Here is a 24,820-nt window from a genome sequence, read left to right as displayed (position 1 = left end):
AACTGCTGAGATCTTAGTAGGACTGAAAGTAAACTTGGACACAGATGTGCAGTCTTGAATTAATAAAAAAGACAGAGAAACAATGAGACCAGAGGGGAAAGGTGCTTGGGTTCCACACTGAAGTTCAGATAAATGCCTAAAGATCTGATACTAGTTCAGGACACAGTTTATTACATGAGATGTGCTGCTCATGCACATCACAGTCCACTGACTGTTTCTGGCAGCACTGTGGAGATCTTATTTGTTGTAGCTGGGTCCTGCTACTGTGTGTGAATGGAAGGAGGATGTAAATGAGCAGTGTGAAGAGGGAGCTGCCCCTGGACTATAATTGCAGGAAGCTGTAAATTCTAATCTGAGGGTAAGAGTGCATGAGGAAGGCAGAAGTCAGTTGTGAGGGTGGGAGAGCTAGACTTGTGTTCTGAGGCAAAAGTCAGGATGTTAAAGAGGAGCATACTGCTTCAACCTTGTGTTGTGTTGGCTTGTTGCAAGGGAATGGTTGCAAAGGGACTGAAGACTGAGCTGGAGTTAAACAGTATAAAACCCCCAAGACCTTTAAAGCTTCTCTCTTCCAAATAGAGAAGACATCCAGAGAGCAGGGGGTAGGAAGGTGGAAGCTTCGTTTCTAATGTTTGATGCTGTGTCTTGGTTTAGGAGTTATTTTGTGAGTTGCTTTTTCCCCCATCACTTCTTGTCCCGTTTCCCTCTTCATTATGGTCTAATGTCAGAATTAATTCTAGGAAAAAGGTTTTGTTTAGCTTTAACTCAGGGTGCCACTATCTCTCTCTGCTGTGATCTGATTGATCATGTCACTAGCAGAAGCTGCTTTGTAAAATTAATTTGTCATGCAGTTTCCAGGGCTGGTTTTTCTCCTGAAGTTTCTTTCAAAGTTGTTATCTTTTTATGGTTCCATAAACCTTTGGTGCAGAAACCCCAGTGAATTCAAAACATAATATGTGCAGCACTTTATACTTGTTTACATGCTTTATAAAAATTTCAGTAGCAAACTGGATCCAGGCTTTCAGAGATAAAGAAGTGTACTAAAATTTTCATTAGCTACAGCTTCTAACTGCTAATTATGAATAATACTGATTTAATTAGAATGCTTGCTGATGGTCCATTTGAAACAAATAAAAATAACAAGTCCTGTCCAGGGCAGTGTTTTCCTTAACTCTTTCTATACAGCTTTAGCAAAACAGTAGAATTTTCTACACTGTTATGTATCAACCCTCTTGAGAATGATTCCAAAAATGCAAAGGAAAAAAAGGCATTGGGTGGTGTCCATTTGATGCAGGCTTGACAATTTCATAGTTTCAGAAGATTTTTATATTAGAAGTGGGAGGATGATCTGAGAGAGGCATCTTACCATTTCCCTCTGTTAGGAGGGGGTTTGTTGTTGATTTTGTTGTTTCTTTTAATGGCTGAATGCCAAGCCTTATGCTCTTTGAAATGGCAATTCTGAGGCCAGCTCATGAAAATGTGTCTGTGTTTCTATCTATGTAGCCAGCCAGTGAATGTAAAGATAGTCTGTATTTTGGTCAATTACAGAAAAAAAACCAACCCCCCCCCCCAAAAAAAAAAAAAAACCCTAACAAAAAAACCCCAAACAAACAAAAAAAATAAGCTACAAAAACACCCAACCAAAAAATCCAAATCACCACCACCAAAACCCACTCCAGAAACCCAACAGCTTCTGCTGTGTGGTTTTTGCTAGAGGGCTGTGTGATGCGCTGTCTGGACAGATACTGCCACCATGATGTGAATACCATCTTGCAGAGCAAAGAAGCAGATTTCCAGTTCTCTTTAAAATGCTTGAAAGCAAAGGATCCTGTGTGTGAGTTTGGGTGTTTCTTCTGTGGTTTAACAACTTCTGTCGTTTCCGTGGAGCTCCTGTCCCCAGCACAGAGCTGCATTATGAGGGATTTGGTTGTGAACTCATGCATGGTTGTAGGAAATAAAATAGCCTTGTAAAAATGTGTGTATGTACTCTCTTTTGCACTGATGCTGGATCTTTAACCCAGCTGAGAGTGTGAAAGCCATTGCTAGGGTGGTGGTATGCAGCACTATTTTACTGTGAATAGAGTGAGCTCCTCTTGCTCTCCACCAAACCGTTCTAAGAACCTGCACCAACAACCTGCACAACAACCCCAAGCAGTGCTACAGGCTGGGGACAGAATGGATGGAAAGCAGCCAGGAAGAAAGGGACCTGGGGGTACTGGTAGATAGTAGGCTGAAGATGAGCCAGCAGTGTGCCCAGGTGGCCAAGAGAGCCAATGGCATCCTGGCCTGGATCAGGAGCAGTGTGGCCAGTAGGACAAGGGAGGTTATTCTTCCCCTGCACTCAAGGCCACACCTTGAGTCCTGTGTCCAGTTCTGGGCTCCTCAATTCAAGAGAGATGTTGAGACCCTGGAATGCGCCCAGAGAAGGGCAATAAAGCTGGTGAGAGGCCTGGAACACAAAGCCTGTGAGGAGAGGCTGAGGGAGCTGGGAGTGTGCAGCCTGGAGAAGAGGAGTCTCAGGGGTGACCTCATTGCTGTCTACAACTACCTGAAGGGAGGCTGTAGCCAGGTGGGGGTTGGTCCCTTCTGCCAGGCAACCAGCAACAGAACAAGGGGACACAGTCTGAATTTGTGCCAGGGGAGGTCTAGGCTGGATGTTAGGAGGAAGTTGTTGTCAGAGAGAGTGATTGGCATTGGAATGGGCTGCCCAGGGAGGTGGTGTAGTCACTGTCCCTGGAGGTGTTGAAGCAAAGCCTGGATGAGGCACTTAGTGCCATGGTCTAGTTGACTGGCTAGGGCTGGGTGCTAAGTTGGACTGGATGCTCTTGGAGGTCTCTTCCAACCTGGTTAATTGTATCATTCTATGGCCAGCAGTGTACTGAAAGGCTGTCAGGGAAACTGCAGCTGATGCATCACAGTCATCATAGAAGATGTATTGAAACAGCTCTTATTTTATGTACAAAGTCCTGAGGTCTCCTGCAGTATTTGGAAAGCTGAAGGTAAATCACAGTGCTCTTGCACTCCTGCATTATAAAATAACCCAAGATATTTGTAGACTGATTTCTGCAGTTAGACTATTTGCATAATGTAGGCTAGGTTGCAGAATTACTTTGGCTCAGTGCAGTATTTTTAGTGATTGAAGACAAGCCTATGCCTTAGAAATCTCCTACACCTATATTAAAATAAATAAGTTTAAGAAATCCACATAGTTGTGGAGAATTTGTCATGTCAGTGGTTGGTTATCCTCTCTGCTCCATAACTGCAGCTGATTTGTGACTTAACTATCTTGGCTTCAGCATCAGCCATGCATCTTGTTAAGCACTTGTGTGTTGTCTTGAAGTTCATGTTATAAAATTCCTATGATCTTATGGATATTAAGTAATTCATAAACCATATCTTTTCACTTTGTTCAATTTGGCCCTTTTTCTTTTAAACTGGAGCCTTGTTTTTGAGCTCTTTGAAAATCAGAAGAGTTACTGCAGTGATTTTTTTTAGCCCCCTTTTTGAACTCAGGTAGTTATATATTCCAATGCACAGAGTGTCAGTGATAATTATATGACCTTCAAAAAACCCTGGGCTCTTAAGCACCTTCTGAATTGCCCATGCCATTGTTTTGTGTAAGCATTGCTAACATTTACCAGGCAGATTTTTTTTCTCCCAGCTTAGAAATGCTTGATAGGACTTATTGCTGGTTATTGTATTTCACTGAACCTCTCAATGTATCACAGTATCACCAAGGTTGGAAGAGACCTCATAGATCATCAAGTCCAACCCTTTACCACAGAGCTCAAGGCTAGACCATGGCACCAAGTGCCACGTCCAATCCTGCCTTGAACAGCTCCAGGGACGGCGACTCCACCACCTCCCCGGGCAGCCCATTCCAGTGTCCAATGACTCTCTCAGTGAAGAACTTTCTCCTCACCTCCAGCCTAAATTTCCCCTGGCATAGCTTGAGTCTGTGTCCTCTTGTTCTGGTGCTGGCCACCTGAGAGAAGAGAGCAACCACCCACCCGGCTACAGCCTCCCCTCAGGTAGTTGTAGACAGCAATAAGGTCTCCCCTGAGCCCCTGCTGTTTTTCAAGTGAACACACTCTGCTCTGGAACTCGCTTGCAGTGAGTTGTGGTTTTGCTGGTAATAAGATGGACTCTTCATATCATAACTCACATAATCATCTCTTTGCCTCTGGTCCTTCACATCCAGCTTTCCAGCCCCTCATAATCACCATTTCCATGATGTCCATAGCCTTCCCCAACAGCAGAAAGCTTCCATAAAGAAACAGTGCTTTCTGACTCTGCAGCACATTCAAAGGTGAAGATCTCCAGAGCAGCAGCAACAGGCTCTCAGGAAGCAGTTTATTTGACCCAGGCCATGTTCAAGCAGATTACAGTTCAGGCCCCTGCAGGTTATCCAAGATGTGCAAATGCAGTGAACAGGATGCTGAAGTTACATTCTCTTGTTGTTCTTAAAAACATAAGCACCATAACATGTTACATCTGTCTTTACAGTCTCACTCCTGTGTATTCACATGAGTAAAGTTACATATCTTTGTAGTATTTTGATGCTTGTTAACAGGAAAAAACAATAATGATCCAAGAAGGAAAGATAATGTTTAATCACATCTGGTAGTTGCTTGCCAGCAGTACAGTACCAAGATTGCTCACTGTTTTAAAGACTCATTGAAATGCATTCAGTTCCTGAATGTCAGAATAATGAATCTTTTGAGTCATGTTCTGTGAAAAACGGTTTACAAGTAGTACTGATGCCTAGATCTTCAGGTTGTTTTTGTGATTCAGTGACTAACATAACTGTAATTTCAGTTCCTTTCACTTGCTGGTCATGGGGGGGGGGGGTTGGGTTGTCTTTTAGTAATGGTGTTACACTGGGCTAAATGCTGTAAAATGATAGCACTTGTTCTTGCTTTTCGCTGTCATCAATCTTTCACAGCCGTAGCAGACCCCTAATGTATCAGCAGGCTTCCCAGAGCTGCTGGCTAAAATTACCTTTGCTTTTGGTAAACTATGAACCTTCAAACCTCTGTGCTTTCAGCTGCCCCCTGTGGATTCTGTGAAGTCTTTCTGGCACATTACTCACTGCCAGCTACTTGCGTGATGTCTCAGAGCAGCCAAGGCAGTGCTGCTGTAACCGTCTTAAGAACCTGATTACTATTAAACTTAGTCGTTGTTGCTAGATGAGATCTACCAACAAAGCCTCAGAGTATAGTAAGCCAGTGCATTTACTGATGGATGTAAAACAAGTTTTCAGAGGTATCCAGGCTCACAAGTGCTTGGGGTGGGAAAAAAAAAGAAATAAAATTCAAGGGAGAAGTACATTAGTAAGTGCAATAAACATCTGAAAGCTGTGTCATGCCAAATGTTGTTTAATTGCAGCTTCCAATGTTAGGGTAGTTGTTGTTCAGCACCCACTGAAGTACTGCTGGTGGAGGTGGTGGAGTCGCCGTCCCTGGGGCTGTTCAAGGCAAGATTGGATGTGGCACTTGGTGCCATGGTCTAGCCTTGAGCTCTGTGGTAAAGGGTTGGACTTGATGATCTGTGAGGTCTCTTCCAATCCTAATAATACTGTGATACTGTGATACATTGGAAGAACAGAGTTGGTCCTGGATGTTCTGGTAGTTGTTTTGGTGTTGCAGTCCACCGATCTGTGTGCCTGTTCTTTACAAGGGAAAGGCATTCTTCTCGGCTGTTCCTCTGTTGCAGGTGAATATGAGCATCCCATGAGAGAAAATGGCTTTTGCAGTACTCCACCATTTTGAACTGCCTTTTCCCAGCTTTTCTCACTTTAATCGTAGAATCAACCAGGTTGGAAGAGACCTCCAAGAGCATAAAGTCCAACCTAGCACCCAGCCTCTATCCAGTCAACTAGACCATGGCACTAAGTGCCTCATCCAGTCTGTTCTTCAACACCTCCAGGGACAGTGACTCCACCACCTCCCTGGGCAGCCCATTCCAATGCCAATCACTCTCTCTGGCAACAACTTCCTCCTAACATCCAGCCTAGACCTCCCCTGGCACAATTTGAGACTGTATCCCATTGTTCTGTCACTGTGTGCCTGGGAGAAGAGCCCAACCCTCACTTGGCTACAACCTCCCTTCAGGTAGTTGTAGACAGCAATGAGGTCTGCCCTGAGCCTCCTCTTCTCCAGGCTGCACACCCCCAGCTCCCTCAGCCTCAGGGGTTTGTGTTCCAGGCCTTTCACCAGCTCTTTCTTTTGCAGCCTTAACTCAGAGCTGCAGTGATTCCTCAGGCTAGTGCTAGGGAGCCTCTGAAGTACCCTCTGCTTTCCTGGGGCTGAAAGTCTCCCTGAGAATGTTTAGAGGGGAAATCCATTATAGAATGCAATATATGACCTTTTTCCTTGCATAGCTGTTGAAGGAGCATGTCCTCAGTTTGTAGTGGTTTAAAATGTTGCACTCAACACTGTTTACCAAGAAGGAAATCAGTTGAAATTAAGAGTTACCAGCAGCAGTGACCTGACCTGAGAGAAGGTAGTACTGGGTTGCCCAATCCAAGTTGGGCTTTTGATGTAGCAAAGTGCATGCTGCTTTGGGTTAGGGATGCTTCTGTTTGGTTTCCTGGTTTTTCCTAAACCTGGTTTGGTTGGAAAAGATCTCTCAGATCCAGTCCAGCAATCAACCCAACCCCAGCAAGGCCATTAAGCCGTGTCACCAAATGCCACGTCCACATGTTTCTCTCTGTTGGGTTTTTTTTCTCCCCTCCTTAAGAAGGAAGCTTGCTTGAGGTGCCAGCTATTCTGAAAGACAGATCACATTGTCAAAGCAAACCCCTATGCCCTAAACATTATTAATCTGATTAGTTAAAACTATTAACCTGATTATTGGCATTTGGAGTGGCTTACATACTCATTTATACCTCTGTTTCCAGTATTCCTTCAGGGATGAATTCCAAATGGAAGTGATGCAAGAGTTTGGTGTTAAACACAATAGTGTGAGGTTTATATTCTACTTTTTGTAGCTTGCAGCGTGCTGATTTTAATCTCTGGCTGTGTTGGAAGGTGTTTGGCTTTCAAGTAATGTCAATTTATATTGAATTGACAGATTTCACTTGGTTTGTTTTTTTCATCATCAGGATATTCAGTGTTTAAGAAAATCTACCACACAGAATTGAAGTGAAAATGTCTGTAGATCTGTGACTCATTTTGCTCTTAGGCAGTCATTTTGGGATACAGGGAGAAAGTTCAGAGACAATGCACTAAATGTGCTGCTACTGCTTTTGCTCTGTTGTTGAGCTGCCACACACAAACCCATCACTCAGTCACTGTGTTTTTAATGTCTCTGAAACACCTCTCAGAATCTCTCTCTTCCAAATAACTTCTGACATAGATGAGTAGGGGCTGATTAAAATCAAGGGGAGCGGTGTCCTGGAGTATCCAATGTGATTTTGCTCTGGGACAGCCCTAGTAAATGCTGCTTTTCAAGAGCAGACATCTCCAGAGCCTGAGGTAGGATTAAGCTAGGACTGGGGAGGATTAAGCTACAGACTGGGGAGCTAAAAACCCCTTGCAGAGTCTAGTTCTGCAGCGTGTTGCCAAGTTGCTTGTAGGAATCGCGTCTGCCTCTGGCCTCACAGCTTTGCCTGCCTTTCTCTCTGGGAAACTGAAAATCCTGAATTTCAGGCTCAGTTTTAGTTGCAGTTACTCAAACTTAAATTGTGGTTTATTAGTTTTAAAAGCAAGTCTTTGCAAATCTGTGTTTTCTCCAGGGGAAGAAGAAACAACCTGTTGGGAAAAAATAGAATTGAAGCTATGGAAGAGAATTTCTCCCTGTCCTTACTTCCAGCCACAATATTACAGTTTATATAGGAGCACAGATAATGTGTGCTTGGGTAGTGTGTTCCTTTAGTTCTCTTCAGCAGAATTACTTTAAAAGCAAAACTAGGAGGTACTCTCCAAGTGAATAATTCTGGTAATAGCATATCAGTTGTGGAGGTAAAAGCTGTGTTTGATTTGTGTATGTTTCTATCAAGCTGAGGGGCAGTAAGTATGAAGTGAAATTATATGTGTATCAAAATGAAAAAATGTGGATGGTTAGGTATGTTTTTTTCAGCCAGGAAAACTGTGCTTTTATTATCATATAACATCAGAAATGTACATTCCAAAAAATCCCTCTGTGTTTATTGCAGTTGGTACACCTTATTACATGTCTCCAGAGAGGATACACGAAAATGGTTACAACTTCAAATCTGACATCTGGTCTCTAGGCTGTCTGCTGTATGAGGTAATCTTGATATATACACTGAATGTAATAACACTGTTGTGTTTGTGCCCCTGTGTCTTAAGTGCTGCTTTAGGTTCTGGTTTTGGGGGAAAAGCTACTTTTCAGCTTTTGGGATGTCTGCCTTTAATATTAGCAATTGGAACTCTTACGTAACTTCAGCATGTGAAATACACTTTTACTTGTGTGTTACTCAAGAATTGCCTTTTAGTGGGCTTGCTGCAAGGATTTTACAGCCATTTGCTGAAGACTGGGCATAACTGAAGGACTTGTGAGTAATGGCAAGCACATGGAAAATGTTCCTAATGGCTTCTGTGTTTTAATGGCCTCTGCTGATGGTATGATTTTTGGTACTAATTGCATTGAGAAATAGCAGGACTGACTTGAGTATGCAACCAATGCTCTCAAATACTGCAACTGGCAGTATTTTAATACAAGTTTAATTTCTTTATTTAAAACTTAAATGAAACAAATGGGAAAAAAAGAGGTTGTAGTGTGCTTATTACAACTAGCTTGGATTAACTTTCAAGATAATGACTTTTGCTGCTCAGGCTTAGAATCATATAGAATCATAGACTCAACCAGGTTGGGAGAGACCTCCAAGAGCATCCAGTTCAACCTATCCCCCAGCCCTAGCCAGTCAAGTAGACCATGGCACTAAGTGCTACATCCAGGCTTTGCTTGAACATCTCCAGGGATGGCGACTCCACCACCTCCCTGGGCAGCCCATTCCAATGCCAATCACTCTCTCTGGCAAGAACTTCCTCCTAACATCCAGCGTATACCTCCCCTGGCACAGCTTGGGACTGTGTCCCCTCGTTGTGTTGCTGATTGCCTGGAAGAGCAGACCAACCTCCACCTGGCTACAGCCTCCCTTCAGGTAGTTGTAGACAGCAATGAGGTCACTCCTGAGCCTCCTCTTCTCCAGGCTAAACACCTCCATCTCCCTCAGCCTCTCCTCATAGGGTTTGTTTTTCTGCTCTTTCTTCTCTGTTTTGGTTAAACTATATTGTCCCTGCCCATGGCAGGGGGATTGGAACTAGATGATCCTTGTGGTCCCTTCCAACCCTGACTGATTCTGTCATTGATTCTATTTACTGGGCAGTTTCTCTGGTCAAAATTGATAGATGACAGATAATTTGAAATGATAATGTATTCTGAGAAAATAAAGATACAGGACAAATTGAAGCAAATGAAGGTGTGAAGAACAGGTAGATGTAGGAGTCTTTAGGGTTTGCATATCATCTCTTAATGAAAAAAATGAATACTAATGTTGAAAGCTGCAGGAAACAAACTCACTTCCCTCAGTAGTAGTACTGAAGTCATTGTAGCTGTGCTCAGTTAAAGGTTAACATACCCAACTCACTTTCCATTTACCTAGAAGCCACCTGCCTCAGTGAGCCAGCAGAACACATGCTCAACAGGTTCTGCACCTTCTGTTAGTTTAGGGTTTTGCAGCAAACATTGTCAGCCTCTTAAAATTTTATGTTACTGCTGGCTTAGGTGGGTTGTCTCCAGTGGCACCAGCATCCTGGCTAGCACTAATATTTCTTTAAGGGTTAAAAGGGCAGAAGAGCTATATTGCACTTGTGCAGAGTTCACAGGTCTGTGTAGAGCTATTGCTTCTGAGTCTGGAGAACAATCCACAGGAATGAAGAGTGATACCTGATGGCAGGTATTAAGAAGTTCAAATGCTGAACTGAAACTTAATCTCGTATTTGCCTTCCTTAGTAATGTCTGTGGCAAATGCCACCGCTTTCTGTGCTCTGCCTTACACACTTGTGCAAGCTGGAGCCTCAAAATACCATCAAGGTAGATGAGAATATTTCACTTTTACTACTCATTGCTTTTCTTGAGGACTTTTTTTTCCATCTGGAGACTACTAAAACCCTTGAATAATTATTCTATGAAATAACCACGTTTAAATGGTCATTTTCTTCTATCTCATATGAATCAAAATTGCTGGATTAAAAAAAAATAGCACTTTCCTAAAGGTTTTTTGGGTGGTTTTTTTTTGAGCTTGCTGCTTTGTTGCTGATGCAGTATATTGGACACCTATGTGAATGTTAATTTTTGTTTCATTAATCCATTAAATAATTTCAAAATAGCTAAAAAAAAAATCAGTTCCATTCATTAACACCTTTAAATTCCATTTATTTATTTCAGAAGCTTTGCCAGGATGGTATTTAAGTTGATACATTGTTATTAGGGTTTTTTTTTCCCCCTTATCACAAGAATAAACTCATAGCATACTTATTGCTGCTATGTATGTTACAGCTGTAGTATTTGGCAGCATCTTCAACCGTAGCTTTTAATTTCTTTAGCAGTGCATTTATCCCATTTAATTGATTCTGCAACCTATCAGGTGTTTGGGGTTGGTTTTGGTTTTGTTGAAGGTCGTGGGGGATTATTTGTATTTAATTTTTAATCCTTGAGGTGTAATTTTGGAATTTGAGGTACAATAGATGCAAAATGATTACCATTTCCCTCCTTTTTAGTTATTTGAGAGCGATCACTTAAGGCTCATCAAGCCATCTGTGGGCTTTATGGTATTTTTATTATCCAGGCAGTTTAGTTCTTGGTGTCTTTTTGTGATGTTTATTGCCTGCATATTAGTGTGTTTTTATTATATTGATTTCGTGTTGATAAGTGCTCTGGATTCTCTCCAGCCTAATTGGAGAAAAGCTGTGACATGTTTATCCCTCCTCAATAAATGCTTAATTGCAGCTAAACTCTGTTCAGTTACATTTAAATGTAAGTTTAGGCTGCTTTGCTATAATGTACATTTAAAACCAAACCCCAAGTGTTTCTAATTTATATTTCAATCTATTATTCAACAGTAAGATTATTAAAAGTAGATTTTTAAGGTCTGATTTTATTTGTAGAGCCCAAGGTATTACTAAAACCTCCAAAAAAAACCACCACCACCACTGGAGTTTTAATTGATATGCAACAAAGTAGACTTTACTAATTAAAATCAAGATGCTGTGCTTTTGCTACATGGACCTTTACATGGAAAAGTAGGTCTTACACATTTCCTTTTATTGTTCAGCGTAGCAATTGCATCCTTACAGGGTTGTAGGTTGGTGGCTTACAGTTCAAAAAAAAAAAAAAAAAAAGAAGGGGGGGGTGGGGGGGAAAGAAAGGGAAAAAAAAAATAAGAGAGGGAGCTGCCACCAGCCCTGAAGACAGACAGTGGGCTTTCGTCCCTCAGACACCCCCAGAATACTAATCAGGAAAGTCAGACCCTGGAGGTCAGGGAGCAAGTCAATCATTCTAGCGATCGTCTCAGTGTGGAGGATCAAATTAGCCTGAAAAATTCAGCTGCTGGGAGGAGAGGGCGAGCAGCTGTCAGGGGCAGCAGCGAGATGCACTAATGAACCAGATGAATAGTGCAAAAGCTTGAAAATAAAAACAGGACAGTTGACATTTTTCATCTGTCAAAGCAGGAGATGCATGAAAATATAGTATTCCTGTTTTAACTCCTTAGGGGACATTCAGGATTTTTTTTTAACACTCGGCAGCATTCAGACAAAAGTACTTTTTAATGAACACCTAGAGTACAAAAATGAGTATCCGTGCATTTATGTAGAGTTTCTGCATGCATACAGACCCTGCAGTTGATTTTTCTTCTCTCTTTATGTTTTTTTTTTCCCTTTCTCTCCTGTCTTCTCTCTTTGTGTTTTGGTCTTTAGCTTGCATTTTTAACATTCTGTTTAAGGTAAGAGACAATGCCACATTGGGTACAAAACCTGACGTTAGTTTGGTAATACAGAATTTTTGCTAGGAGTGTAGGATGGAGCTGCAGGATGGGGATTTGCTTCGGGAGCTTTAAAATGTATTTTTGCTTGAAAGAGATAGGAAAAAGAACTGAAGTATTTGAAAGCACTTTTTAAAGAGGTCAAGTAAATGTGAGAGTGTTTTAGTAATCTTCTTCATAGGTTTCCTCCCAGTGATATCATTTAGGCACGAAAGAGTTAAATTGCTATCTGGAAGACCACAAGACAGATGAGAGCCATTTTCAGCTTGTCCTGTCCCTGCTGAAGCTCACTGAGTAGCACAGCATGGACTAGCGTGTTTCACATACACTCTGCCTGTCTGGGGAATGTACACATTGTCCTTCCAAAATCAAACTTATTAGCACATGTAGAAAAGGGTGACTGACTTTGGGGCAGCTCTGCGCTCAAAGCAGCGCTCGTGCTGCTGCGGTTCAAAGACTCAGAAGGCTTTGAACAGAAGGGAGAGGTTTTAAATGAAGTTTGGAATTTGTAAGCCTGCTAACCGTAGCCTTTGGTTTCCACCTGAAATGTCAAGTTGTAACGTTGGAAATAAAACACAGGTTTGCTTAACGCTGGTTTTAAGCTGATCATTTATGGAAGTGCTCTCCAATGGATATTCTTAGTTTTGTATTATAACTGTAAATTAGAGTCAAGGCTGCCAGCTCTGCACTTCTGATCGTAGAATCAGTCAGGGTTCTGATGGGGTTTTAAGGTGTTTAAGGGTTTTTTTTTCCCTAAAGTGTTTTCAGATACACTAAATAATGAAGCTTTTGAGTTTGGGGGTTCTTTTGGAAGTATAGATGCTACCTTTAGCTTGAAAAAAAGCCCATCTGCTCTGAAGTCTAGTGTAATAGCTATGGTAGGTTACAAAATCTACTGCTGTTATCCAGCATTATCAAAATGTGGTATTGCTTCAGTTCAGGTGATGCTTTCAAGTAAATTACATGTTTGCTTCCAAAAGATCTTCTGGAGATAGTGGCATTGTGGGATTTGGGTTGGCTTTTGTCTTCCTTGTGCTACAAAGGGGACATGCTCACAGCAGGACTGGAAACTACTCAGTTTGTCCTCATAATCTATTAATAAAACTCTAATGCTATACAGTTCAAATATTGCAACATAAGGGTTGTGACAGGTAACCATTGTGTGACACAGAAGAACACCACACACTGGTTACAATAATAGCCTGAGAACTTCTGTTTTTAGCACTGTCATCTTTCCAAGCAGAGAGTTGAAAGTTGTTAAGTCACTTTTGGTTTGTTAGTATTAGATTTTATGAAAACCACTTAAAACCAGAAAAGAGAACTCTACATTTTCTTTCAACAGATGGCTGCACTGCAGAGCCCTTTTTATGGTGACAAAATGAACTTGTACTCCCTGTGCAAGAAGATAGAACAGTGTGACTACCCACCTCTCCCTTCAGATCACTACTCGGAGGAAGTAAGTCATTTTCCTTTTCGTGGGCTAGATCCTCAGCTTCTGTAAGCTGGCACACTTCAGGGGAAGTTAAGGAGCTTGTGTGATTTATGGGCATAACCCATATGTTATGACAGGCTGGATGGATGGGCAGAGGCCAATGGGAGGAGATTTAACAAGGCCAAGTGCAGAGTTCTACACTTAAGCCACGACAACTCCAAGCAGCACTACAGGCTGGGGACAGAGTGGCTGGAGAGCAGCCAGGCAGAAAGGGACCTGGTGGTCCTGGTAGATAGTAGCTGAACATGAGCCAGCAGTGTGCCTAGGTGGCCAGGAAAGCCCGTGGCATCCTGGCCTGGATCAGGAGCAGTGTGGCCAGCAGGACAAGGAAGGTTCTGATTAGAAACTCTTCTAATTATAAATCCTAATAGTCGAAGATGCGTTAGTAAAATGTTTGCTTGTTGAACTCTCTCAAATCTTCCTGTCAAAACAAGTCTCGGATTCAGTTTTAAATTTGGGGTGACTAACAGGGGGAAAGCTCATACTGTTAGCTGCTTAATTTCCTTGAGCTTCCTCACAAGTACACCGAGCCGCTTTCCCGGAACGCGCAGTGATGTGTTCTGTGTGCCAGAATGGGATTGAGTTGTACATCTGTGGCGTGCTCTAAAAGCGCAGCTCTGCGAGTTGACGGCGCACAGTAAATTAGCACACCAGCCTGATGTCTTTAGGGGCTTGCATTGCAATAGATACGGTGTGGCCCCCCCAGTAAAAATTAATTGTTTAGTTCCCATTTGCTTGCGTTACGAAGCTGCAGCGTGCCGCTCGGTGCAGTTGAAGGGCAGCTCTTTTGCAAGAGTGGCTGACAACATTAATAGTAAATTGCAGAGAAATATAGACAGGCATAATTGAATTAGAGCAACATACTCAGGCACATCGCAGCAGTGCTTGCTTTAAGGTGATCAGTAACAGTTCTGTAGCATCGTTAATGCGTTTAAGGAGGGACGCTTGCGTTTTTAAGCTGTAAAATGAAAAGAAAGGGAAACAAATATTTTTTTCTGACTGTAACAGGGTGAAAAAAATAACAAATGCTTGCTTGTGAATGTTCTGAGATGCCAGTTCTGAAACGCTTCCCCGCTTGGAAAAGAACAGGGCAAACTGATAGAGGCTGTAAACCAAAGGAGGCGCATTAGTAACCGGTTCTAATTGAATTCAGCCTCCGTGGATTAAAGGTTACTTTGAACACGCAAATAAAACACCAGCACCAAAATACTTTTAATAAACCCAAAGCGTTGTGCAGCTTCATTTATAGAGCAAGGACTGGAATTCTGGACCTTAAATTTTCTCATGTACGAAGCGATCGAACCGCTAACGAATTCCTGCCCAATGTTTTGTGCTGTTTGCTATTTCTAGTGCCAGTTTCCCCCCCCCCCCCCTTTTTTCTTATGAAACCAACTGGACTTAAAAAGAGAATTCAATGGCATTACAGAGGACGAAATAGTGATCTGTTGTGTAGTGTACACGCTCCAGCTCTGTTGTGGGCTTTCCGATTAGTCATTTTACCTCGGCCTTTTTTAATTACTATGATGATTTATTGCAGACTGTAAATATGGCAGTTCCTGTAACCAACTTCTGAACTGGAGGCCTAGAAATACAGTAGGGTGTGAACAATAATGCAAAATGATAGGGAGAATGTCAGGGGCCGTTCTTTGTTGTGTCATTCATGCTGTCTTCCTTTTTCCATGAAGCGCATGAATATTTCACATATCTGCATCCTCATCCTCTATTCTTCTTGACTAATTTTCAGACTGTCTGAATTTGCATTTCACATGGTAGCTGATTAGGAGATGCCGAGTGCAGCAGCGAAGCCTCAGCAGGCGGTTTCCATGGTGACCTTCAGCAGGGTTTTAATGATGATACCACTAGTGGTTCGTTGAAGTTGGCCTGCCTGCAGGGCTACTTCGCTGCAGCTAAGTGTGAAGTTGGAGATGCGAATTCCCAGCCAAGGGGCAAATATCAAAGTCTGGCCCAGATAGAAGGTCTTGGAGTTTGGATGGGGAAAGAGATTCCATCTTTTGCTTGCATCTGTGTAGTTGCTAGCGTTGAAACCAGATGCAGAGCACAACATGGTATGTTCTCTTTCTTTCAATGCAGCCACGTACTTCTGCACCTTGGGTAAGGCAGTCAGTTGCAAAACACACAAATGGGTTTTAAAAACATAATTAGAGAACAGGAGCTAAGATAACAGGTATGAAGATAGTTACCTGAAGAAATAATCAATCACAGAGACAGTAATGGGAAGATTTTTTTATGTTCTGTTACAAGGACTTGTGTCTTCACTAAGGTATGTGGGAAAGTAGATTATTTTAGTGCAGTTAACGAATAAATGAAGCCTTTATTTTTGTTTTCACTTGTATAAAAGAACCCACTGTGATGGCATGAACTATAAAAATATAGAAACAAACAAGTGAACAACTTGTTCAGGGATGATTAGGGGACTGGAGGATATGTCTTATGAGGAGAGGCTGAGAGACTTGGGACTTTTTAGTCTGGAAAAGAGAAGACTTAGAGGGGACTTGATAAATGTTTATAAGTATCTGAAGGCTGCCAGGAGTGGGGGACAGGCTCTGCTCACTTGCTCCCTAGGATAGGACAAGGAGCAATGGGTGTAAATGGTAGCAAAAGAAGTTCCGCCTCAACACAAGGGGGAACTTCTTTACTGCAAGGGTCACAGAGCACTGAAACAGGCTCCCCGGAGAGGTTGTGGAGTCTTCTTCCCTGGAGACTTTCAAGGCCTGTGTGAATGTGTTCCTGTGTGATCTGTGTTAGATAAGATTGTCCTGCTCTGGCAGGCGGTTGGACTTGATGATCTCCTTGGGTCCTTTCCAATCCCTAACATGCTGTGATCCTGTGATCTGTGTCCTCAGAGAACAGTGTTACAGCAAATTGCACTTTAATGCAGATGGACAAGTGGATAATTTTTTTTTTTCAGACTTTTAGAGAAAAACAAAATCTTAATATTGCTAGATTGCAAATCTAATCATAGCTGCCTTTCTCTGCCTGAAATTTTTAACATGCTGATGCCAAAACATTGCAGAAAGTCCTGTGTATCTTCCATATAAAACAAAATTAAGCCTAATGAAACTAGAGATGCAGTGCAGGCATTAGTCATCAGTAAGTTTGCAGATGACACCAAGCTAGGAACAGGTGTGGAACTGTTGGAGGGTAGGAGAGCCCTGCAGAGGGAGCTTGATAGGCTGGATGGGTGGGCAGAGGCCAATGGGATGAGATTTAACAAGGCCAAGTTCAGGGTTCTGCACTTCGGCCACAACAACCCCAAGCAGCGCTATAGGTTGGGGACAGAATGGCTGGAGAGCAGCCAAGAAGAAAGGGACCTGGGGGTACTGGTAGATAGCAGCTGAAGATGAGGCAGCAGTGTGCCCAGGTGGCCAAGAGAGCCAATGGCATCCTGGCCTGGATCAGGAACAGTGTGGCCAGTAGGACAAGGGAGGTTCTGATTAGAAACTCTTCTAATTATAAATCCTAATAGTCAAAGATGCATTTCCACAAACTGTTGTTTTGGCACTAGGGTCACAAGCAGAGATTTTCAAATAGTTAAAAACTTTGGATATTGAGGATGAGTATTCAGCATTTACTGAAAGCTGTTCTGCTGTAGGGAACTCAAAGCTGGAGCTCCCTAGCCATCCCCAATCAATACTCTTTAAAATCTTGTCAGCTAATATTAGTATCACGTTGCTTTCATGATAGATGAAGTTTGAAAGTCTTCCCTTTGAGGTGTACTTCTGAAGTTCACAGCTAAGCTCCTCCCCAGATATGCCAGCAGGTACACAGTGGTAGTGTAATTTGCCAGCAGAAGATCTTGAGAGTAATACTGAAACAAAGCTTCAAGGTCTCTAAATGCAGACTAGGAATAGTTTTGTTTTTTCTCATCCAAAATGTCCTCTGTGAAAATTTCTCTTTTCAGCAGGCTAACAATGCAAAATACTTGTCTGTCATATTTCTATCTTTCTCTCTCCTCCTTCTCCTGACCTGAATGGTAATTATTTATTTCATAGCTGAAAAGCCTGCCAAAGTTGAAGAAATTGTGTCCCGCTGCTCCCGTGTCAGGCTAAGCTCCAGGCTAAAGACAGTCATTGTGCTAAATGCACAGAGGAGGTTAAGAACAAATAAGCAGCCAAACAACTTTGCAGCTTGGGGAACGCAACAAGAGGTCCCTCCAGCACTGCTCTGCCTGTTGGCCAGTCTGTGCTAAATAATAAACTACTCCATCTCTAATGGTAGTCCTGACTTGAGAATCCTGGAGCCTCTTCCCACGGTACTGCCAGGCTCTCCTGCTGCAGCCGAGATTTCATACAATCATGGAATCAGTCAGGGTTGGAAGGGGCCACAAGGACCATCTAGCTCCAACCCCCCTGCCATGGGCAAGGACACCCTACCCTACATCAGGCTGGCCACAGCCTCATCCAACCCGGCCTTAACCACCCCAGGGATGGGGCCTTAACCACCTCCCTGGGCAACCCATTCCAGACTCTCACCACTCACATGATGAACAACTTCCTCCTAACATCCAGTCTGAATCTTCCCACCTCCAGCTTTGCTCCATTCCCTCTGGTCCTGAAAAGTCCCTCCCCAGCTTTTTTTGTAGGCTCCCTTCAGATACTGGAAGGCCACAAGAAGGTCACCTGGGAGCCTCTTCTTCTCCAGACTGAACAGCCCCAACTCTTTCAATCTGTCCTCACAACAGAGCTGCTCCAGCCCTCTGATCAACCAAGTGGCCCTTCTCTAGACAAGCTCCAGCACATCCACATCCTTCTTGTAATGGAGGCTCCAGAACTGGATGCAGTACTCCAGGTGGGGTCTCACCAGAGCAGAGTAGAAGGGGAAAACCCTGCTAGCCACACTTCTCCTGATGCATCCCAGTATCTGGTTGGCTATCTGGGCTGCAAGTGCACACACTTTGATTAATACTAGAGACACTGACAAATGGATTTCAGGTTTATTGGAATGGATATTCCTGCAGGAGTTAAAGGAACAGTCCTAGAAATAAATATGGTCCCAGTTTCAGTCCCAAAAGACTGCTTTCCTGTGCAGCTGCTTTCATCTAGTGTAGCAAAATTAATGCACTTGCTCCCCATAGTCTGCCATTCAGTACCAAGCCTCAGAAAAGCTCAGGCATCCTGAAATTACTCAGGAGCTTGCACTATCACTCTATGGTGTCCCAAACATCAGCTCAGCATTCTTGCATTACAGCTGAGGTTCTGGACTAGGGATGGAGAAAGGGATTTTGCAGTGACCAACAGTTAATTGTTAAGACTCAGAGAATATAATAGAATCAACCAGGCTGGAAGAGACCTCCAAGATCATCCAGTCCAACCTAGCACCCAGCCCTAGCCAGTCAACTAGACCATGGCACTAAGTGCCTCATCCAGGCTTTTCTTGAACACCTCCAGGGATGGTGACTCCACCACCTCCCTGGGCAGCTCATTCCAATGGCAATCACTCTCTCTGGCAACAACTTCCTCCTAACATCCAGCCTATACTACCCCTGGCACAACTTGAGACTGTGTCCCCTTGTTCTATTGCTGGTTGTCTGGGTGAAGAGACCACAGAGATCTAAGACTCTGTGATATAATTTAGTGACAAAGTTTTGCTGTTATCTTAAGAATCCAGCTCACCACCTGTGGCATCTTGTGGAACTAAATTTCTTGGGAAATTGATTCAGTGACTGTGCCTTACTATGATCATATTCAGATAGATCTTTTCTTGCATCCTAACCACTGTAGCTACGTCAGCATTTCAGCTAGGCTGAAAAACAAGAAGCTGCAAAAATCTACCAACTGACACCATATGGGTGAATGGTTTTTGCAGGTGTACTTAAAGGGGTTAATAGAACCCAAAGTCTTATATGCACTTTTGAGTAATGATGCTACAGTGGTTTTTTTCTAAGCAAGGAATCCTCTTGGCCATTTTATTGTAGCTTGCAATTATAATATACTGTAACAAGTAGCAGAGTGACTCTGAAGGAAGGCTTCTTGTTTAATGACTTAGGTATAGGCTGGATGTTAGGAGGAAGTTCTTCACAGAGAGAAGCCTGGCTGAGGCACTTAGTGCCATGGTCTAGTTGACTGGCTAGGGCTGGGTGCTAGGTTGGACTGGATGATCTTGAAAGTCTCTTCCAACCTGTTTGATTCTATGACAAACAGTTGGGAGTCCTAAGTTGGTTATTAAATTACAAAGTTCAGTTTAGAAAACAAAAGCAGTTAGTCACAGGCCAGGATTGGAGAGATATTAAGTAGCGTCCCTGTGGTAAAGACTTCTTATGCTGTTCACAGATAAGTTTCTTGAAGATCTACTTCTTCCATGACACCTACAATGAGTTTACTGATATACAGGTGCTAAGAACAGGAGAGAAAACGCTCAGTTTCTCCTCTGATGATAGTTTTATGGGTGTCAACCTTTCAGAGTCTTCTACTAAGACTGTATTTACTTTATGTAGTTCTGTTGAGCAGAAAGTTAAATGTGTATGTAGAAGATTTGGTACTGTACTCTGCAGCTAAATTGTGCTTGTATTCTTTGCATAATGTCTACTTGCTTGACTCCAGTTTGTGGCTTGAGTTTTTTGGATGTTCTGCAACCTTGCTGTCTGTGCAAACTGAGGTGTTGCATAGCAAGCAGCTCATCTCTGCTAGTGCATTGTGCCAGTTGCTTGCATTGTGTTCCACCTGCTGCTTTGCAGGAGATCGTTTTGCTTTGCATATTTGTTTTCCATGTTGGCAATTACTATTTCTTACACTAGTTCAGGATTTCCAGCATTCTGGTCTCTAAATGTTTTGGAGTTATTACAGGCAAATAGTTTTTCCTGTCAGTGGTATTGTATTTTATTTTGATGGTTGCCAGAAGCAATAGGATGGGTTTTGTAAGCCCAGCAGTCAAAATAAACACAGCACATTTAAGATTCAACTAACAAGGCTGCTACAGTGTATTCTGATGATGTTTCCTTTTAATTCAGCAACCTGACTGCTGCCTTTAGAATGAGTGATCTCATTTTCAGTAGTCTTGCTAAAGAAGGGAAACGTCCAGTCCCATAGGCTTTGTATTGTTAGATGTGCACAACCTGTGCACTGTGTACAGTTTGCAAGGTTTCTACAAGGGCAAAGGGACAGAGTTTTAGATGGGGGCATGCAACATTTATTTAACTTCTGCATTTCCTGTTCTTTTGCTTCAAGTTCTCTGATGTCTGCACCTCTGTGTAATACCTTTTCATAGAATCATAGAATCAACCAGGTTGGAAGAGACCTCCAAGATCATCCAGTCCAACCTAGCACCCAGCCCTAGCCAATCAACTAGACCATGGCACTAAGTGCCTCATCCAGTCTTTGCTTGAAGACCCCCAGGGACGGTGCCTCCACCACCTCCCTGGGCAGCCCATTCCAATGGGAAATCACTCTCTCTGTGAAGAACTTCTTCCTAACATCCAGCCTATACCTACCCTGGCACAACTTGAGACTGTGTCCCCTTGTTCTGTTGCTGGTTGCCTGGGAGAAGAGCCCACCCCCCACCTGGCTACAATGCCCTTTCAGGTAGTTGTAGACAGTAATAAGATCACCCCTGAGCCTTCTCTTCTCCAGGCTGAACAGGCCCAGCTCCCTCAACCTCTCCTGATAGGATTTGTGCCCCAGGCCCCTCACCAGCTTCGTTGCCCTTCTCTGGACATGTTCCAGCACCTCAACATCCTTCTTGAATTGAGGGGCCCAGAAGTGGACACAGTACTCAAGGTGTGTGAAAGGAGTATAGTTGTGATGTACAATCCTTAGTCTTTTTATAAAAAGCAGGCCTGAAATCCTCTGCTGGTAAGTTTGAATGTGCAATCTGTGTTTCTTATGAATAAGCACAGTGATGAGGTCACAACCTTTAATTGCAATGTTAACAGATTTTTTTCAAAATAACCCTACTTAATATTACTGGGAGGGAGACTGAACCAGATTTGCTGTAGAAGGGTGAGTCACGAGGTGATGGGTTATTTTTTCATAGTTGTTTTGCTTCTCTCTCAACCCCCAAGTTCTAGAAGGACATCCAGGAGCTACTACAAAGCCTATAAATCAAGAGTTTCAGAGTTGGATAAGTGGCTTTTGCAAACACTAAACTTTTTAAGGAGTCACTCTGAAGCAGGTGTATTCCACTTAGAAAAATCCTTAGGAGGTGCACCCAGTAAATGTGTGCACACAGTTGATGTGTGTACATTTCAAGTAGGTGACCCATCAGAGGGTTATCCAGATATGTTAAGTTCTAATGTCATAAGCTCCTAGGCATATCTTTTCTTCCTCCCTAAGGAAGAAAGAAGAACCTGCAAGTACTCCACAAGTTTCTGAAGGCAGTGAGAAGTCAGGGGAAATTTAGGCTGGAGGTGAGGAGAAAGTTCTTCACTGAGAGAGTCATTGGACACTGGAATGGGCTGCCCGGGGAGGTGGTGGAGTCGCCGTCCCTGGGGCTGTTCAAGGCAGGATTGGACATGGCACTTGGTGCCATGGTCTAGCCTTGAGCTCTGTGGTAAAGGGTTGGACTTGATGGTCTGTGAGGTCTCTTCCAACCTTGGTGATACTGTGAAGTAATGATATGGAAGCTCTTTGGTGTTGCTTCTTCTGTGTATTCACTATAGAGGGCCCAACAGGTGACAATGTTTGCAGAAACATGGGAGTTTCCAGTCATAGTGCTGTTTACTCCCTGACAGAGGCTTTCATGAACATACTTGTTAGTTATGTCCTCCTTTCAGTGAAGAGTAAATAAATCAGCAATCTAATCCTCAGAAGAGATACTGGGACATAGACCCAATTATTTATTCAAGGTCTGTTCCGGTATCATGTCTCCACCAGTGGGCAAGTGGAGTACCAGATCCAGCATAATGTAAAGCTTCCTTAGCTTACAGAATCATAGAATCAACCAGGTTGGAAGAGACCACCAAGATCATCCAGGCCAACCTATCAACAGTTTGTAGTTCAGCCATTTCCACAGTCAGCGGTGGAGTCTTTATGTTAAATACTCTACAGTGGACTAAACTTGTTCAGTTGCTTTCTGAGCTGGTGGTTATTAGTAGGTCCTAGCAGCAGAAGGTCCTGCAGGTGAATTCTGTTATAAGGAGGGTCACTGCCTTTTGTTGGAACCTGTCATGCAGCAATGCACCAATAGCAGTTGACTCTCCTATCAGGAATGAATGAGCAAGCAGTCCCAGTTGGCCTCTGCCTGCGCTACTTTGAGCCTTCTGGGGGTTTGCAGGCAAAGCCTTCCAAAAGCACGGGAAATTGGATTTAAATGGTGTGGAATGGCACTAAATGCACATGTAAGGTTGTATTTTAAAAGGATTGCAGCTCAAATCTCACCTTTTTGGGACAGCAGTAGAAATCACTGCAAAAAATCACAGCTGCTTGCATAAAACCGTGTGCAGCGCTGGTGAGGAGAGTGAGGGCTGAGCGCGTGCGGAGTTGCTGTTTGGCTAATCTTTGCCAGTCTTATTAATTTGAATTTGATAATGCACAAATACTGCTTGTGAGAAAGCCAATGATGCTGTCATGTTGTTTTGTCTCCCTAGCTGCGACAGTTAGTTAATATGTGCATCAACCCGGATCCAGAGAAGCGACCAGACATAACTTATGTCTACGACGTAGCGAAACGTATGCACGCACACACTGCCAGCAGCTAAACAGGCGTCAGATCGCGAAGAGGAGAGCAGAACTTACCAAGTGCTTTAAATAAATCATCCCACATCTCTGTGTGTGTGTGTGTGTGTGTGTGTTACAGAAATGTAATTATTTGACGCTTACTGTTATGCTTTGAGTTGTAAGCCAATTTATATACAAGCTTTGTTGTTTCCTGTTTATTTCTGGGGAGGGAGGGGGGGTGTGTGTTGTATTTTTTACTACCTTGCAGTTGTACAACAGGTTGGAATACCTGAAGATAATGCTTTAAAAGATACTGAGAGCCACCTCCTTTTCTTTGTTGAGCGAGTTCAAATATATTTGTCTTTAATAGCAAAGTTGTATCGAGTCAGGCCTCGGTTCCAAAACACAGTTGCACTTTTGCACATGATACAGATATTGGGCTTGTTATCCAGAAGCAAAATGTCTGAATCTCTCACCTTGTTAGTAATTTATGGAAGGTATGAACCGGCACAGTTAACTTTATTCGAGTGTCCGTTCTAGGAGAAGCATAATTGTTATAGTAGGTTGTTGTATTTTATATTGAATTGTAGTTTGAAGTTCTTAGTGTAAGAGCAGATGGGCCTTGGGTTTAGTTCTCTGCTTACCAAACGTGATGGTAAAGCAGTTTCAGGAAAAAAATTGTCAGGCTGTGAAAGTTTTTGTAACATCCTGGTTTTGTTTCGTTGCTCCGTCACCATGCAGGTAAAACATTTCTTGAAGGTTTTCTGGGACAACTTAAGGGGTAAATTTCAACAGACTGGGGCAGCACCTGCCTGGGGCAGTAGGATTCTATGTAGTTAGCTGTGAAAACGATGCAGATGCTTCTTGTAGCAAACAGGGTTCTTTTTGAGGCCAGCCTTTATGACAAGATCTGATTAAAAGATGCTCTCTTTAAGTTACAGCTTCCCAACTGTCTGCGTGTATGTCACAGTTTGTATATATTTGTGTGTGTGTGTGTGTTAAATACCATTTGAATGACCTTACAGTATATTTAAATCTTAAAATGTTTGAGGTTTTGTTTCATTTGTTTGTTTTTAATACAGAAACCTTTTGAAAAGGATCTAATAGTGTAGTATAACACAAAGTATATTCTTTATAATATCTGAGGTTTGTATACTGCATCCTGAGTTTTACATCTAGCAAAAGTAAACGTTGGCTTTTATGTTTGAGAGAAAGTTGCCACTCCCTTGTTTGGGAAGCAAATATATATATGCAAAATGTCTTACAAGTGCTCTATTAGAAAATTCAGAATGTTTTTATTAGACCTTGGTGCCTTTTTGGGGTAAGCTTATATATTTTGTTGTGAAGGAAGGAAGGTGTCTTGGTTTTAAATGTGGTAAAAATGGAGAATGGACAGAAATGTCTGTAGTTTCAAGACTGAACATTTTTATACAGAACCATCAAAACATAACTGTTAGCAGTGATATTTGCTAAGAATCATAGAATCAGCCAGGTTGGAAGAGACCTCCAAAAAGCTGTCAGCTAAGTCTTTTCCCTCATGTGTAAGAATAAGTTAGTTTAAATAAAAGCAGCAGTATGTAAATACACACAGGTTCGAGATGCAGGCAGCAGTTCTTTGTGTGCTTAGATGTTTTTTGTTTCTCTCTGCAGCTTTAAATTTTGGGTTGATACAGTGGTAGAAAATACAGCTGTGGGTTTTGTAGATGAAAT

At 42.6% G+C, this 24,820-nt stretch overlaps 1 protein-coding gene across 4 annotated transcripts in view; it reads left to right on the top strand.

Annotated features, from left to right (window-relative positions):
* Positions 1–24,060, top strand: part of NEK7 (NIMA related kinase 7) — a 91,608-nt gene extending 67,548 nt beyond the window's left edge. For 3 of the 4 annotated variants that reach the window (XM_064147134.1, XM_064147132.1, XM_064147133.1), the window contains 3 exons: positions 8,156–8,250; positions 13,350–13,463; positions 23,041–24,060. In XM_064147134.1, coding sequence (XP_064003204.1) covers positions 8,156–8,250; positions 13,350–13,463; positions 23,041–23,151 — 320 coding nt within the window. In that variant the 3' untranslated portion in view covers positions 23,152–24,060. Of the gene's footprint in view, positions 1–8,155; positions 8,251–11,942; positions 11,969–13,349; positions 13,464–23,040 lie in introns of all 4 variants that reach the window. The other variant, XR_010303035.1, reaches the window with a different exon arrangement.
* The last annotated feature ends 760 nt before the right edge of the window (positions 24,061–24,820 follow it).

This window comes from Pogoniulus pusillus, chromosome 8 (assembly GCF_015220805.1).
Source record: "Pogoniulus pusillus isolate bPogPus1 chromosome 8, bPogPus1.pri, whole genome shotgun sequence".
In the NCBI taxonomy this organism is placed as follows: Eukaryota; Metazoa; Chordata; class Aves; order Piciformes; family Lybiidae; genus Pogoniulus; species Pogoniulus pusillus.
The sequence above is the reverse complement of the archived record's forward strand: the minus strand, read 5'-3'. Positions and strand labels throughout refer to the sequence as shown.